This window comes from Gymnoscopelus braueri, assembly GCF_963280865.1.
Source record: "Gymnoscopelus braueri genome assembly, chromosome: 4".
In the NCBI taxonomy this organism is placed as follows: domain Eukaryota; kingdom Metazoa; phylum Chordata; class Actinopteri; order Myctophiformes; family Myctophidae; genus Gymnoscopelus; species Gymnoscopelus braueri.
Genome location: NC_137605.1, coordinates 1,865,053 through 1,881,873, shown reverse-complemented (window position 1 = coordinate 1,881,873; position 16,821 = coordinate 1,865,053). Strand labels below are relative to the sequence as shown.

At 39.8% G+C, this 16,821-nt stretch overlaps 1 protein-coding gene across 5 annotated transcripts in view; it reads right to left on the bottom strand.

Annotated features, from left to right (window-relative positions):
* Positions 1–871: 871 nt before the first annotated feature.
* The window catches only part of LOC308083759 (FXYD domain-containing ion transport regulator 6-like), a 45,775-nt gene continuing 29,825 nt past the window's right edge, over positions 872–16,821 (bottom strand). The window contains exons 2-10 of one of the 5 annotated variants that reach the window (XM_080426092.1): positions 14,311–14,367; positions 13,776–13,802; positions 12,954–12,980; positions 9,913–9,936; positions 6,111–6,134; positions 5,070–5,144; positions 2,512–2,545; positions 2,067–2,104; positions 872–1,183 (exon numbers count right to left, since the gene is read on the bottom strand). In XM_080426092.1, coding sequence (XP_080282218.1) covers positions 1,176–1,183; positions 2,067–2,104; positions 2,512–2,545; positions 5,070–5,144; positions 6,111–6,134; positions 9,913–9,936; positions 12,954–12,980; positions 13,776–13,802; positions 14,311–14,362 — 309 coding nt within the window. In that variant the 5' untranslated portion in view covers positions 14,363–14,367 and the 3' untranslated portion in view covers positions 872–1,175. The remainder of the gene's footprint in view (positions 1,184–2,066; positions 2,105–2,511; positions 2,546–5,069; positions 5,145–6,110; positions 6,135–9,912; positions 9,937–12,953; positions 12,981–13,775; positions 13,803–14,310; positions 14,368–16,821) is intronic. The other 4 variants (XM_080426093.1, XM_080426094.1, XM_080426095.1 and 1 more) reach the window with 4 other exon arrangements.

Here is a 16,821-nt window from a genome sequence, read left to right as displayed (position 1 = left end):
TTTCAGCCATTTGAAAATAGCCGATCTACAAGCTCACAATGTGTTGCGATGCGAAGCATTGTGAGCTTGTAGATCTATTTTCAAAATATTTCAATGCATTTTATACATTTGAAAACTTATGAGTACTTTCTACTTTTGGTACTTTAAGTACATTTTGATACCAACACTTTTGTACTTTTACTCAAGTACATTTTGAATGCCGGACTTTTACTTATAACAGAGTATTTCTACATTGCAGTATTGATACTTTTACTTAAGTAAAAAATGTACTTTTTCCACCACTGATCAACAAACGTATTTCACATTCTCAAACATTTTCATATCCAGGAACTCCAAATTAATATGTATTTGCCCACGGACCTCCATCTGATATAATACTGTGCCAGGGACCCCTCAGGGACCCCTCAGGGACCCCTCAGGCCTCATACAAGATTTGTGTTAAAAAAATAATGCTATTGCTATGCAATGCTATTTGAAAATACCAAATCCACAAGCTCACAAACGATGCGTTGTGAGCTTGTACATTGCGAGCTCACACTTTTCAAATCTCCAATGCATACAGACTGTATGATACAGTATAGGGTTAAAGTGGTTGAACTGATTGTTCCCCAAGGACCAAAGACCCCTGGGGGTCCCTGGAGACAACAATGTCTCATTAATCAATCAATCACTCAGTCATAATTATCAATTGATCGAAAACCTATTGCAAACATGTGTAGGTGTAGCCCAACTTATTTAATGCATTTGCTCCTTTGTTACCGGGCAGACGTGTGCGTGCGCGTGCATGTGTGTGTGTGTGTGTGTGGACGCTCACCACAAGCGGTGCAGAAAATGAGACGAATAAAGAATAAAAGGATAATATGAATAACTCATTTCATTTTTCTTTCTTTATTTTTAAAGTCACAAAAACGTTTAAATTACAGTGGTGAAAAGTCTCCCATATAAAGCCTTCTCATAAAACAAACAAGTGTTAAAACAAAGTCACTTCAGACACAGAGGAAATATAACAAGATATAGAATAATAACAATGACACAGAAAGAAGCTACATGTCGTCACGTTCTCAGGTCGTTTGCTGCCCTCTAGCGGCAAGAGTCAGAAGCGCAGAAGAGAAGGCAGTTGGTTTGAACGTTGAACTCCATATCCCACGATGCACTGCTTCACGCCCACTCTGTCACTACTCAGCTGCAGGATGAATAAATACATAGATAAATATAATAAATACATCAAACACACAAAACAAAAACAGACATCTGTCTACCAGTGACAGCATCGCTTGGCTGGTTTGGCCTGGTTTCACACAAGATTTCTAAATTGATAATAATAATGAAATAGTGAAAAATATTAGTGACATTTTTTAATATTGTCATTTTTTAATGTTAGTTATTTTTTAATATTATTGTCATTTTTTAATGTTATTGTTATTTTTTAATATTTTTGTTATTCTTTTATATTAGTGACATTTTTAAATATCATTGACATTTTTTTATATTATTGTCATTTTTTAATCTTAGTCATTTTTTAATATTAGTGACATTTTTAAATATTAGTGACATTTTTTTATATTATTGTCATGTTTTAATAATCTTATTATTTTTTTATATTAGTGACATTTTTAAATATCATTGAATTTGTTTTATATTATTGTCATTTTTTAATCTTATTGTCATTTTTAAATATTATTGACATTTTAAATGTTAGTGACATTTTTAAATATTAGTGACATTTTTAAATATTAGTGACATTTTAAATATTAGTGACATTTTTAAATATTAGTGACATTTTAAATGTTAGTGACATTTTAAATATTAGTGACATTTTAAATGTTAGTGACATTTTAAATATTAGTGACATTTTAAATGTTAGTGACATTTTAAATATTAGTGACATTTTTAAATGTTAGTGACATTTTAAATATTAGTGACATTTTTAAATGTTAGTGACATTTTAAATATTAGTGACATTTTAAATGTTAGTGACATTTTAAATATTAGTGACATTTTTAAATATTAGTGACATTTTTTTAATATTATTGACATATTTAAATATTAGTGCCTTTTATAAATACCTCTTGGAACTGCTTCTACATCAGGAGCCCTGATGGACCTGAAGAAAATACAAAATATTAATAAAGCTGTGGATCTGCTTTTAACCCCTTCAATCCGGGAACGCATCCGTGTCACTTTTAGATTTCTTTGGGCTATTCAAAAATAACAGATCTACAAGCTCATAGCGCGGCTATGAGCTTGTAGATCTGCCTTTTTTTTTTTTATCGTGACAATTTGTGCAAATCTTTGAATATATACTTTTGAAGTGAACATTTGCAACTCAAATCTTTGCCTCTTGGGGGTTCCTGGAACAACATATTTTACAAATGTTCGCTTTAAATAATATATATATATTTAAAGATTTGTAAAAAATGTTCATGATTTTGCCAAAAATTGCAGATCTACAAGCTCGTAGCGCGGCACTCTGTGCCGCACTATTTTTTATTATTTTTTTACCAAACTTACGTTTTCTTGTCACTGGAGCAAGTACACTTCCGGCCTGTAGAGAGGACAGACACAGACAAGTCATTATGTTGGTCAAACATATACTGTAATGTACATCATCATCAGCCTCAAACACACAAAACAGACGATAGACACTAAAGTTTGACACATTCTGACAAACATTTATAATGCATTATATAATGCACTTAAGTATTAAGACTTCATAACAAAACCATTATGCATAATTATATACATAATTTTTTACATTGTTATAATCCTTGTAAGTGCATTGTGATACATTATAAACCCGACCTTGATATAGAGTCTTCAGTGGCGTCAGTTCAGCAAAAGCTAAGCTATGGCAAGGTTAGGGTTACCAACTCCCCGGGATTGAAACAAGGAAACAAGAAAACTATGCATTATACCTATAACACAATACAAACACAATGGTCTTACACCTGCATTAGGCTACTATTCATGATTTTTTTTAAACATATATATTTATTCTTTGGAGCCACGGTATGGCACCTGCCCTACCTTGCCCTACCTTGCCATACATTGACGCCCCTGAGAGTCTTACCGTGTTTTATTGTATTTATTTATTATTATCTTTAATGAGCGTACTTCATGTTTAGCAGACAAGACAAGATGTAATAAGTCTTAAAGAGACGTTTTGCACACAGCACTTAAAACAGAGGCACTTGTGAATATTTAAAATGCCAATGTAACGCCCGGGATTCGAACCCGGGTCTCCCACACGGAGAGCCAACATCTTAACCACTAAGCCAGAGGGATATCCCTATAGCTCGCGGGAGATATTAGAGTTTCAAGCCATCAGGCTGAGGTAGTGAACCACTCTGTTACACATATATATACTGTATATGTATACTCTGTTACACCAACATTGTAGAGCCTTTACCTGTAGCTATACTACTCTCTTGCTCTCTCTCTCTCTCTCTCGTCTCTCAAAGCCGTAGAGAAAGCGAGAGAGAGAAAGTGAGAGAGAGAAAGTGAGAGAAAGCGAGAGAGAGAGAGAAAGAAGTAATCTCACAGTAAACACTAACACTCTAGCCTTCTCATTATGGGGTTCAGACTTGAGTTGAGCCCCTCCCTGTCTGTGAAACGTTCTGATGTCTGTGTTCTAATGTCTGTGAAACGTTCTGATGTCTGTGTTCTAATGTCTGTGAAACGTTCTGATGTCTGTGTTCTAATGTCTGTGAAACATTATACTGTCTGTGAAACATCACTAGATGATCATTGGATGATCATTGTCCAGATTTATGCCACTATTAATAAAACAGTGCCTTACGTACAGTAGGTGTTCATCAAGTGTCCAGAGGGAGGCACCATTTCGTTAAACAACTGCGGCAAAAAAAGTTAGCACTGTAGGCCTATGCCAGATTAAAAAAATATATGTTGATGTAGATCTGTTTGTATAAAGATGAACAATATGAACAACTGTTTAAGAAAAGGTGCCTGTACTGACACGCCCACAGTAGAGAACCGAAGTCTGACATTTTACACATCCTAGGTTTGTCTACCTGGTTCGCGGTTTTCCACCCCCGTTCTGAATCCCCATAGACGTATTTAATATCGCGTCAAATAAGAACTGTGTTCTAAGAATAAACCAATGACCCCGGCGGTTTGACTCTTATGGATATGAAGCATCAACTGACGGTGAGAAAACGATAATGTTACTTCCGCCGAATTAGTTACATTTTCGCCAGAAACAGACAGTATCAAATATCAGTGACTGACTATCATAAACGATACAGAACCTCCTCCCTGACAATATCGCAGAGACAGTTTGTTTATTTTTGGACCAAAATTCTTATATGAGACGATTCTATGATGACCCAATGTTATTCTCCATAGAGACATTACTTTACGACCCAGAGGATGAACCAGTGACGTCAGGACTTCTGTACTCTATTGGGAGGTCAGTTGTAAAGTGATTAATGAATGTATTTTAGAAAGAAAACAAGTGTCTCTGATTTATATGAGAAAATATCAAATTAAATGTTACTCTTATGTACCTGCTGTACTTCTTTACCTTGTTTCTGTAACTTGTACTGCTGTGCTGTCTCTGGCGCCTGAATCCCCCCCGCGGGATCAATAAAGGCGCCTGTCTGTCTGTCTGTCTGTCTGTCTGTCTATCCATCTAATGTATCTATCTATTTATCTATCAATCACTCCATCATCTGTCCATCTGTCTGTCTACGTTCACATACGGACAATGAGAGTGATGCCCATGAAGAACAGAACCACAGCGAACACAACCATACATCCATCTATCTATTTATCTATCCATATCTATCCATTTATCTATCTATATCTATATCTATCTATATATCTATCTATCTATATCCATCCATCCATATCTATCTATCTATCTATCTATCTATCTATCTATCCATATCCATCCATCTATCCATCTATCTATCTATATATCTATCTATATATCTATCTATATATCTATCTATATATCTATCTATATATCTATCTATATATCTATCTATATCTATATCTATCTATATCTATCTATCCATCTGTCCATCTGTCTGTCTACGTTCACATACCGACGATGAGAGCGATGCCCATGAAGAACAGAACCACAGCGAACACCAAGCCACCGATCCTCAGAGACTCATAATCTGAAACACAGAGAAATGATCTTTATTCATTATTATCATAATTCATTAAGAGATCAGATTAATTAACATCAGTGTCTCCCTGCATTCTGTCACTTCCATCCAACCAACCAACCAATGTATTATGAATAATAATACACTTCAATAAAATAACAGATTTTCATGAAGAGCAAAACATAGCAGATCTCCAATGTGACGTCGTTGTGAGCTTGTAGATCGGCTATTGTACGATCAAGCATACAACTGGGCTTAAGTGGTTAATCAGACTAATCCATTTAGTTGATTATTAAAAATAAAAATTAATCTTTTCATGTTGATTCATTGATATAAAAACAAATACAAGAAAGTATGAAAAAAACAAGCTTCAAGATTATTTGAATAATGTAAAAAGTAATCGATTTAGAATAAATCACTATTATGATGAATCCCTGGTTATCATTGAAGCTCTGATGGTGTCACATTGCTTAGTATGAATATTGAACACATTTAAAACACATTTAAAACACATTTAAAACATGTTTTAAACATGTTGTAAACATGTTGTAAACATGTTGTAAACATGTTTTAAACATGTTTGGCCTAAAACACATTGAATACATGTTTAAAGGTGGTAAAGGAGCGGGGGAGGGACTGTTACTTGTGACAGAGTATTTCTACTTTGTGGTATCATAGTGACAGAGTATTTCTACTTTGTGGTATCATTGCTACTTGAACTCAGATGACAGCACTGTGTGTTGGGGTGGGGGAGGGGGGTTGGGGGAAGGGGGGTTGGGAGCAGTGGAAGCTGTTGGCCTCCTAGGGTTAACTTTTTCCATGACTCTTGGCAAAATGGAGGGAAAACGCAAACCCATCTTGACCCCTACATGGCTCCTTTGAGAGGGGGGCGGGGGGGGGGGGGGGGTCAGAGGGGAGGGGTCAGAGGGGAGGGGAGGGGTCAGGCTTTGGAGGAAAAAAACGCTGAACACTCACCATAATTAAAAGCACTGTCATAGTCTGTGGAGAGAGAGAGAGAGAGAGAGACAGAGAGACAGACAGAGAGACAGAGAGCGAGAGAGACAGAGAGAGAGAGAGGTCATATCACAGGTTATATCAGAGGTCAACAGGATGTTGTAGAAATAACTTCAACTCTCTTATGAATGCTCCAAAGCTTTTTATTTGCGACAAACAGCAGATACGACGTTTCGATCCTTTCTCCAGTAGCTATATGTACATTTTTAACTCAAATCTTTGCTTCTAGGGGCATTCTACAAATGTCTTCTAAATCCTAACAGTTTTTTTTTTTTAAACGTATGGTGTTATATCAGTGGTTCTCAAACTTTTTCATGTGAAGGACCCCCACAATGATATGCATTTGGCCGCGGACCCCCATCTCACAATATGTTGTTCCAGGGACTGTCAGATGTCAAATGTAAACACATTTTGTATTTTCAAAAATGTTCGGTTTTTGGGCGAATTGTGTTCGTTTTTTTCCTGTGTTTTGGTTACTTTATTTCGGTTTTAGGGTTAGGTTATTTCATTCTTATTTTTGCCTGATTTTACCGATTTATTATAAAAAAATATTTTTTTTCAAAAAGTGGGGGGTATGAAATCACGGATCTGTGAGAGTGAGGGTGTCGCGTCGTACGCACAGTGAATGGCCGTGACGCCCCTGGTTAGTGAGGGATCTAGTGGAGAAGAGATCCAGTAGAACTAAAAGACAAGTCATTTCATGCTTGGTTGTGCTCGGCTGATGCGCTCTGAAAATAGCAGATCTACAAGCTCACAACGTGTCGCGCTGCGACGCGTTGTGAGCTTGTAGATCTGCTATTTTCAGCATGCAACCAAGTGTAAAATCATCCATTACGACGCCATCAATGCACCGCCAACATACGTTTTAGTCGACTAAATCAACTGTAGTTTTAGTCGACTATAATCTTATGATATTTAGTCGACTAAAACTAGATGGAAAATAAAACATCTCAGATGACTAAAATATGACTAAAACTAAATGGAATTTTCAAAGGACTATGACTAAGACTAAATCAAAATTTGCTGTCAAAATCAACTCTGGTGGCTGGAGCAATTGCTCTGCATTTGCACACGGCCTTTGACCATTACCATGTGGCACGGAACACCGACGCCCAGAGTGCCGTGCTATGAGCTTGTGGATCTGCTATTTTGAAAAATCATGAACATTTGTGCAAATCTTTAAAAGCGAACGTTCGTAACTCAACTCTTTGGTTCTGGCGGGTCCCTGGAACTAAATATTTCACAAATGTTTGCTTAAAATTTTTGTTGTGAGCTTGTAGATCTGCTATTTTCAGAGCGCAACATCCGAGCGCAACCAAGCATGAAATGACTTGTCTTTTAGTTCTACTGGATCTCTTCTCCACTAGATCCCTCACTAACCAGGGGCGTCACGGCCATTCACTGTGCGTACGACGCGACACTCTCACAGATCCGTGATTTCATACCCCCCACTTTTCAAAATATATATTTTTTTATAATATATCGGTAAAATCAGGCAAAAATAAGAATTAAATAACCTTACCCTAAAACCGAAATAAAGTAACCAAAACACCGGAAAAAAACTAACAAAATCCGCCCAAAAACCGAACATTTTTGAAAATACAAAATTCGTTTACATTTGACATTTACAAATGTTCGCTTGAAAAAAGAAAGATATTCAAAGATTTGTAAAACTTTGACGATTTTTCAAAAATAGCAGATCTACAAGCTCATAGCGCGGCACTCGGTGCCGTGCTATGAGCTTGTAGATCTGCTATTTTTGAATAGCCAAAAGTATAAAATAAGGGGTAAAGTCCATCCCCCCCTTCCACCTTCTGAGAGCCTGTGACGTCCCTGTCACTAACATCTTAGTCTAGTTTTTATTTGTTGACGAAATTGTCAATATTTAGTCTTAGTTTTTTGTCATCATAGCTTAGTTTTTATTCAGTTTCTATGTAGTTTTGGTCAGTGAATAAAGGTAGTCCATGCATGAACATTTTCAATTAATTTTTAGAAATAAAAAAAATGACAGATTATTTCCGGGTCTAAATGGGTTAAAGGAGTAAGTCACCCACAAATGTACTTATTTTCTATCAATGACAGACCCAATGAAGTCTTGTATTGATGTATTTGTGTTTGTGTTGTGTGACACATAGCTGAGTCAGTACTGTGATGAACAGGAGGCAGCTCTGTAGGAGACTCTTCCTACCGGATATACTCTCTGCTGATTGGTCAGCGCCAACAACTATTGGCTCAGTAATGAATCATGAATCATGGTTTAAATGAGAGAAAATAAGTCATTTTTTCTGGGTGAACTAAAAGTATTCCTCCTTTCAGACTTTGCAGAGAACAAGCTTCAATGAGGGGTCATTGTTCGCTCCTCTCCTCTCCTCCCCTCTCTTCCCCTCTCCTTCTCCTCCTCTTCTCCCCCCTCTCCTCTCCTCTCCTCTCCTCTCCTCAAACACACAGTGGTCTTTGGTCTTTATAATCCTGGTCCAGCAGCGTTCATGTCCGCTGCTCTGTCCACTCATTATGATGGAGGACAATGAACCAGCATGGATGGACCAGGACCCAGGCCAGCCTGGACCATTTCCACTTTGAAATTGCACTGCTAACAAAGTGCGGGGTCCCCAAAATTCCCCCATAAAATAGAGCACCGAAGTCTGACGTCATTTACACATCCTACCTGGGTCGCGTTTTTTCCCCCCCGTTCTGAATCCCCATAGACGTGTTTAATATCGCGTCAAATAAGAACTGTGTCCAAAAATAAACAAGTGACCCCGGCGGTTTGACTCTTATGGATATGAAGCATCAGCTGACGGTGAGAAAACGATAATGTTACTTCCGCCGAATTAGTTACATTTTCGCCAGAAACAGATCAAATATAAGTGACTGACTATCATAAACGATACAGAGCCTCCTCCCTGACAATATCACAGAGACAGTTCTTATATGAGACGATCCTATGATGACACAATGTTATTCTCCATAGAGAAATGACTTTACGAACCAGGGGATGAACCAGTGACGTCAGGACTTCTGTACTCTATACAGGGTCGTGGTATAAAAAGGGTTTGAGAACCCCTGCCCTGCTATAGCCACCAGTGATGTAAAGTAAATTAAGTAGATTTACCTAAGTACTGTACTTAAGTACAATTTTGAGGTATTTGTACTTTATTTGAGTATTTCCAATTTCCAATACTTTTACTTCTACTCCACTACATCTCTGAGGCAAATATTGCACTTTTTACTCCACTACAATTATTTGAAAACTTTAGTTACTAGTTACTTTGTAGATATAAATTATTACATTATAAAACATACATTAACCACTGTATCGCTATTTTATACCTAGGCTATTTGAAAATAGCAGATCTACAAGCTCACAACGCGTCGCATCGCTTGTAGATCTGCTATTTTCAAACATTGTAGTACTTTTACTTTTTTAAGTACATTTTGAAACCGATACTTTCGTACTTTTACTCAAGTACATTTTTAATTCCGGACTTTTACTTGTAACGGAGCACTTCTACATTGCAGTATTGATACTTTTACTTAAGTAAAACATTTGAGTACTTTTTCCACCACTGATAGCCACAGTCCCCAAGCCTAAAGCAGAAAGACAGACAGACAGACAGACAGACAGACAGACAGACAGACAGACAGACAGACAGACAGACAGGTCATATAACTCACAGACAGACAGACAGACAGACAGACAGACAACAAACACTAGTCAACCAAACCAAAAGTGTGTGAATGTTGAGATAACGTGTTACTGTACCTTTAACGGCCTCTGACGAGGAAGCTGTGGAAGAGAGAATGATTGATTGATGTTTTAACACGTAGGACTGGACATTATTATACATTATATTATACAGTAAGAACTGTAAGGAACAAATAAACATCATCACGTTTTTTACGGAAGGAAGGATTCCTGTAAACTTGAGTCAATGCTGTCCTCGTCAATCACATCCGGCGTGTTTGCAAATACACACACAGAGTTTAACTTACAGTAGATGATATATAGTTTGTTTAAAGGTCAATAGCTGTGAAGGATCCACATGTTTCTTAGGAATGTAAATAAAGTCTCTCCCTGTTTTGTGCGTCTTATTTCCAGGTCTTAGGCGGTAATTAAAGGAAGTAATAACGCCCCCATCTTATGCGCAATTGACATGTTACGAGTCACGCTGAAAGCAAACTCTTAAGACTCGCCATATATTTAACGCCTAGGCCCTAGGCCGACATATTAACACTCCCCTAGGCCCTAGGGGAGTGTTAATATGTCGGCCAATTCTCAAGCGATTGTTATAATTCAAAGTTCTCTATAATCTGTGAAGTGTTTATGATCATTCGGTGTATCAATCATCATTGTATTACCCCCCTATCAAACGCTATGAAGCCAAAAACAAGTGTCGGGAGGCAGCGCAGTTGCCCAGAGCACATGCATGCTGATAGGCAGCCAGAGCCCTACTCTGAAGTTTAACTGAGCCATACTCTGCCAATTCTCAAGCGGTCGTTATAATTCAAGGTTCTCTATAATCTGTGAAGTGTCTTTGTTCATTCGATGTGTCAATCATGATTATTGTACGTTTATTAAACGTTAAAGGGTCAAAAGGAAGTGTCGGGCGGCGGGCGCACATTACGCATGCATGCCTGATAAGTCAGCCAAAGCCAGGGGCGGGCTGGGACCGGAATTCAGCGCTGGGAATTTGGTCCGAACCGGCCCACCGTTTTGTCAACAGGGGGGGGGGGGGGGGGGGGGGGGAGTGGCCAGCACGTCCCTGACCAAAGCCCTACTCACCCCGCATCAATCCATCCGATCTGAAAGACTCATGTTCCGCTCACAATGTTTTAGCTGGCATTTCAAAGACCTATTCCTTCATTAATCCACTGAAATTAAATGAAATAAAAAGGTTTTTACAGCCGTTTTGCCTGAAGCTGTAAGTGTGAACAAATGGAGTTTGTTCTCTCCTTTCTCTCTCTCTGTTTCTCTTACAGTGATTGACTTTTCAATGTGATGTTTCTTTCTCTTTTGATCTCACCACTTAACGCACGGACAGGGCGCTGCGTCTTGCGCTGATCTTAACTCTTTCAGTGCCACAATACGTCAAATACGTTTGTTTTTTTTGAAAAACATGTTCAGAACCCAAGATATGATGATTTGAAGATTTGCTGCTCCATTCACTTGTTTAACTTTTTACCGAAAAAGGCTGTATCTCGGCTCCTAAGCACTTTTTTTTTTACAATTAATTTTGGTTGTGGCACTCAGAACCAAAATTCCATAAATAAGCATGGCACTGAAAGAGTTAAAGGAAATGGCAGCCGATACTCTGATTGGTTTGATCAAAGTGACGACCTAACCACACCCATGACTACATAACCACACCCATGACTACATAACCACACCCATGACAACCTAACCACACCCATGACTACATAACCACACCCATGACTAATTCAGGGACGTTTTTAGAGTCTAACGCCTCGCGCATTTTACCGTCCTCAAATAGCAAATCATCACTGATGTATTTTTGGTGGAAACATGCTATTATCAATGGCGTATAACAAGCCAACGGGAGGTCGCAATGACATTTTTTTTTCTTCACGGAAGCACAGTATAATCCTCAGTGATTAGCAACCATCAGGGGATCGATCCTACTGGAGATAAATATTCTGTGAATACTTGAAAAGGTAAGAAAATCACAAAATCACAAATACTCTACAGTCAAAGTAAAGATACTCCTGGTCAAATACTCTACTGTCAAAGTAAAGATACTCCTGGTCAAATACTCTACTGTCAAAGTAAAGATACTCCTGGTCAAATACTCTACTGTCAAAGTAAAGATACTCCTGGTCAAATACTCTACTGTCAAAGTAAAGATACTCCTGGTCAAATACTCTACTGTCAAAGTAAAGATACTCCTGGTCAAATATCACTCAACTTCTGGAGTAAGTAGATATCCTTCAACCCTTGAGAACCAACGGTTTCCTGAGCCATGTGGCCCAGAGGGGGAGGAGCCTATCTCCTGTGTCTGTAGTGTGAGGCTACAGACACTAGTCTGTCTGTAGTGTGAGGCTACAGACACTAGTCTGTCTGTAGTGTGAGACTACAGACACTAGTCTGTCTGTAGCGTGAGGCTACAGACACTAGTCTGTCTGTAGCGTGAGGCTACAGACACTAGTCTGTCTGTAGCGTGAGGCTACAGACACTAGTCTGTCTGTAGCGTGAGGCTACAGACACTAGTCTGTCTGTAGCGTGAGGCTACAGACACTAGTCTGTCTGTAGCGTGAGGCTACAGACACTAGTCTGTCTGTAGCGTGAGGCTACAGACACTAGTCTGTCTGTAGCGTGAGGCTACAGACACTAGTCTGTCTGTAGCGTGAGGCTACAGACACTAGTCTGTCTGTAGCGTGAGGCTACAGACACTAGTCTGTCTGTAGCGTGAGGCTACAGACACTAGTCTGTCTGTAGCGTGAGGCTACAGACACTAGTCTGTCTGTAGCGTGAGGCTACAGACACTAGTCTGTCTGTAGCGTGAGGCTACAGACACTAGTCTGTCTGTAGTGTGAGGCTACAGACACTAGTCTGTCTCAGGGATCCAGCCATTGATGCTGAGGGCCAAGCAGGGAGACATTGGGTCCATTTTTATAGCCAGTGTTATTTATGACGGGGCCGGGGAATCGAACCCAGACCTCCCATGCAGTCTCAGGGTGGCAGCGTGTGATGCGTGTGCATGTGACCAATGTGCACGTGAGCACGCTGAGGCAGGCCGTGCACAGATACTGGTGCAGAGCAGGAGCATGCTGATGCAGGCAACTTACGCTGCATCTCTCTGCCAAATGCTGATCCTGTTACACACACACACACACGGAGTACACACACACACACACACACACACACACACACACACACACACACACACACACACACACACACACACACACACACACACACACCACACACATCACAACGGGTGAAGCTAAGTAGAAGACAGGCTTGAGCAGCAGCCATATGAACCACTCCATTCTATCTGAGCAGCACAACATGCACTGATATGTGTGCACGTGAGCACACTGATGCACAACAAGCACTAATACGTGTGCACGTGCACACACTGATGCGTGTGCACGTGAGCACACTGATGCACAACATGCACTAATGCGTGTGCATGTGAGCACACTGATGCACTAATGCGTGTGCACGTGATCACAATGATGCACACCATGCACTAATGCGTGTGCATGTGCACACACCATGCACTAATGTGTGTGCATGTGAGCACAATGATGCACACCATGCACTAATGCGTGTGCATGTGCACACACCATGCACTAATGTGTGTGCATGTGAGCACAATGATGCACACCATGCACTAATGCGTGTGCACGTGATCACACTGATGCACAACGTGCACTGATGTGCACGTGAGCGTAACAGAGTGGATCAGAGCTTAACATCTCTCAGAGCCAAGGAGGTGTGATTCCCCTTTAGGCTAGCGGAGAGGGATGTTTGACTTCAGTCTGCCTTCCTGTACGGGAGACCTGGGTTCGAATCCCTGGGCGTTGCACATGAACACGCTGCGTGTGCATGTGAGCACGCTGATGCATGCAGGCCGTGCACAGATGCTGATGCAGGCGACTTACCCAACATCTCCCTGCCAAATGCTGATCCTGCCACGCACACGCACACACACACAAACAAAACACACACACACACACACACACACACACACACACACAAAGCTCATTTCTGGTTGTCTAAGGAAAGCTTGCTGAGGAAGCAGGTTGTGTTTCATCTCAGTAGAACACAGTCTACAGCAGAGAGGCGGAAATAAAACCTATTGTTGGGTGAAGTCCAACATTTAGCCACGGCCTGTATCTCAAAATATGTTGTTCCAGGGACCCCCAGGGACCCCCAGGGACCCCCCCAGGAGCACAGATCGGAGATGAAAATGTTCGCTTTAAACCATATATTCAAAGATTCACACAAATGTTCCACAATTTTGCGACACACACACACACACACACACACACACACACACACACACACACACACACACACACACACACACACACACACACACACACACACACACACACACACACACACACACACACACACACACACACACACACACACACACACACACACACACACACACACACACACACACTGTACCTGATGCTGGACTCATCCAGGCGCTCAGAGCCACCAACACCAGCAGCTCCATGACTCCTGCAGGGAGAGACACCACAATGAACCCAAATACTAATAATAAACTTTATTTGTAGCGCCTTTCATGACATGAAATACAGCTTAAAGTTCTTTACAGAGCAAGAATAAAGCACAAGTGCTTTACGGAAAAAGTACAAATTAACAATAAAGCAAAAAAGAAAAGCAAAAGCATAAAACAACATTAAAATCATAGCAGAAAAAGGGTGAATCAGGCAACACAGCGAGTACATGGACAACACAGAGATTTAAAAATCATCTAAATGCGAGAAAGTTAAAAATAGGTCTTGAGCTGTGCTTTAAAGCTGTCCACAGAGACTTAAAGCTGCACTCTGTGACTTTCCTGTTCTACCCAGGATTCAAACCCGGGTCTCCCGCTCAACTGCTGAAATGTTTACCATTGAGCCAATAGAGCCTAATAGAGCTTCCTGCTTGCTCAGGGGAGAAACGTAATTTTGACCTTCAGACAGTACCACTTGTCAACCAAGTCGTGTCCAACCTAGACACAGGATGCAAATGTCTCTATAGAAGAGCAGGGAGAGGGAGACCAAATACAACCACCCCAACTGTATAAGTTATATTGTATCCAACACTGTTCATGACTACAAGGACAATATCAGTCACTAGAAGCAGAGACGTGTGTTTTAATGAGTCTAACGTTCATTAAAAGGACAATATCAGTCACCAGAAGCAGAGACGTGTTTTAATGAGTCTTAACATTCATTAGAAGGACAATATCAGTCACTAGAAGCAGAGACGTGTTTTAATGAGTCTAACATTCATTAGAAGGACAATATCAGTCACTAGAAGCAGAGACGTGTTTTAATGAGTCTAACGTTCATTAGAAGGACAATATCAGTCACTAGAAGCAGAGACGTGTTTTAATGAGTCTAACGTTCATTAGAAGGACAATATCAGTCACTAGAAGCAGAGACGTGTTTTAATGAGTCTTAACATTCATTAGAAGGACAATATCAGTCACCAGAAGCAGAGACGTGTGTTTTAATGAGTCTAACGTTCATTAAAAGGACAATATCAGTCACTAGAAGCAGAGACGTGTTTTAATGAGTCTTAACATTCATTAGAAGGACAATATCAGTCACTAGAAGCAGAGACGTGTTTTAATGAGTCTAACGTTCATTAGAAGGACAATATCAGTCACTAGAAGCAGAGACGTGTTTTAATGAGTCTTAACATTCATTAGAAGGACAATATCAGTCACCAGAAGCAGAGACGTGTGTTTTAATGAGTCTAACGTTCATTAGAAGGACAATATCAGTCACCAGAAGCAGAGACGTGTGTTTTAATGAGTCTAACGTTCATTAGAAGGACAATATCAGTCACTAGAAGCAGAGACGTGTGTTGACGTGTGTTTTAATGAGTCTAACGTTCATTAGAAGGACAATATCAGTCACCAGAAGCAGAGACGTGTGTTTTAATGAGTCTAACATTCATTAGAAGGACAATATCAGTCACTAGAAGCAGAGACGTGTGTTTTAATGAGTCTAACATTCATTAGAAGGACAATATCAGACACCAGAAGCAGAGACGTGTGTTTTAATGAGTCTAACGTTCATTAGAAGGACAATATCAGTCACCAGAAGCAGAGACGTGTGTTTTAATGAGTCTAACATTCATTAGAAGGACAATATCAGTCACCAGAAGCAGAGACGAGTGTTTTATTGAGTCTAACATTCATTAGAAGGACAATATCAGTCACCAGAAGCAGAGACGTGTGTTTTATTGAGTCTAACGTTCATTAGAAGGACAATATCAGTCACCAGAAGCAGAGACGTGTGTTTTAATGAGTCTAACATTCATTAGAAGGACAATATCAGTCACCAGAAGCAGAGACGTGTGTTTTAATGAGTCTAACATTCATTAGAAGGACAATATCAGTCACCAGAAGCAGAGACGTGTGTTTTAATGAGTCTAACATTCATTAGAAGGACAATATCAGTCACCAGAAGCAGAGACGTGTGTTTTAATGAGTCTAACATTCATTAGAAGGACAATATCAGTCACTAGAAGCAGAGACGTGTGTTTTAATGAGTCTAACATTCATTAGAAGGACAATATCAGTCACTAGAAGCAGAGACGTCTGTTTTAAAATGAAACACTCCTTTAGGTTTCAATGTTAACTAGAAAAAGTGCTCCGTGCTCCTCGGAGCACAGATCTCCGCCTGGTCAGGTAGGTGTGTGGAGCAGCAATGTTCTGAATTCGCCAATCAGGATGGAATGTGAAAAATCGGACGGATCCGTCTTGATCACTTGACTATAGAGATAATGTGTACCGGTTTGCGTGATGAATCAAGTTTTGTAAAAATCGCTATAATAGGGCAATGTTGAAAGGGTGTCATTTGCTCCTCAACATAGTGTGAATGTGCGTGCAAAGTTTCACGGCAATCGGACACTGCATTCATGATTTGCGGAATTTAGTTCAATACGGGCCATTCC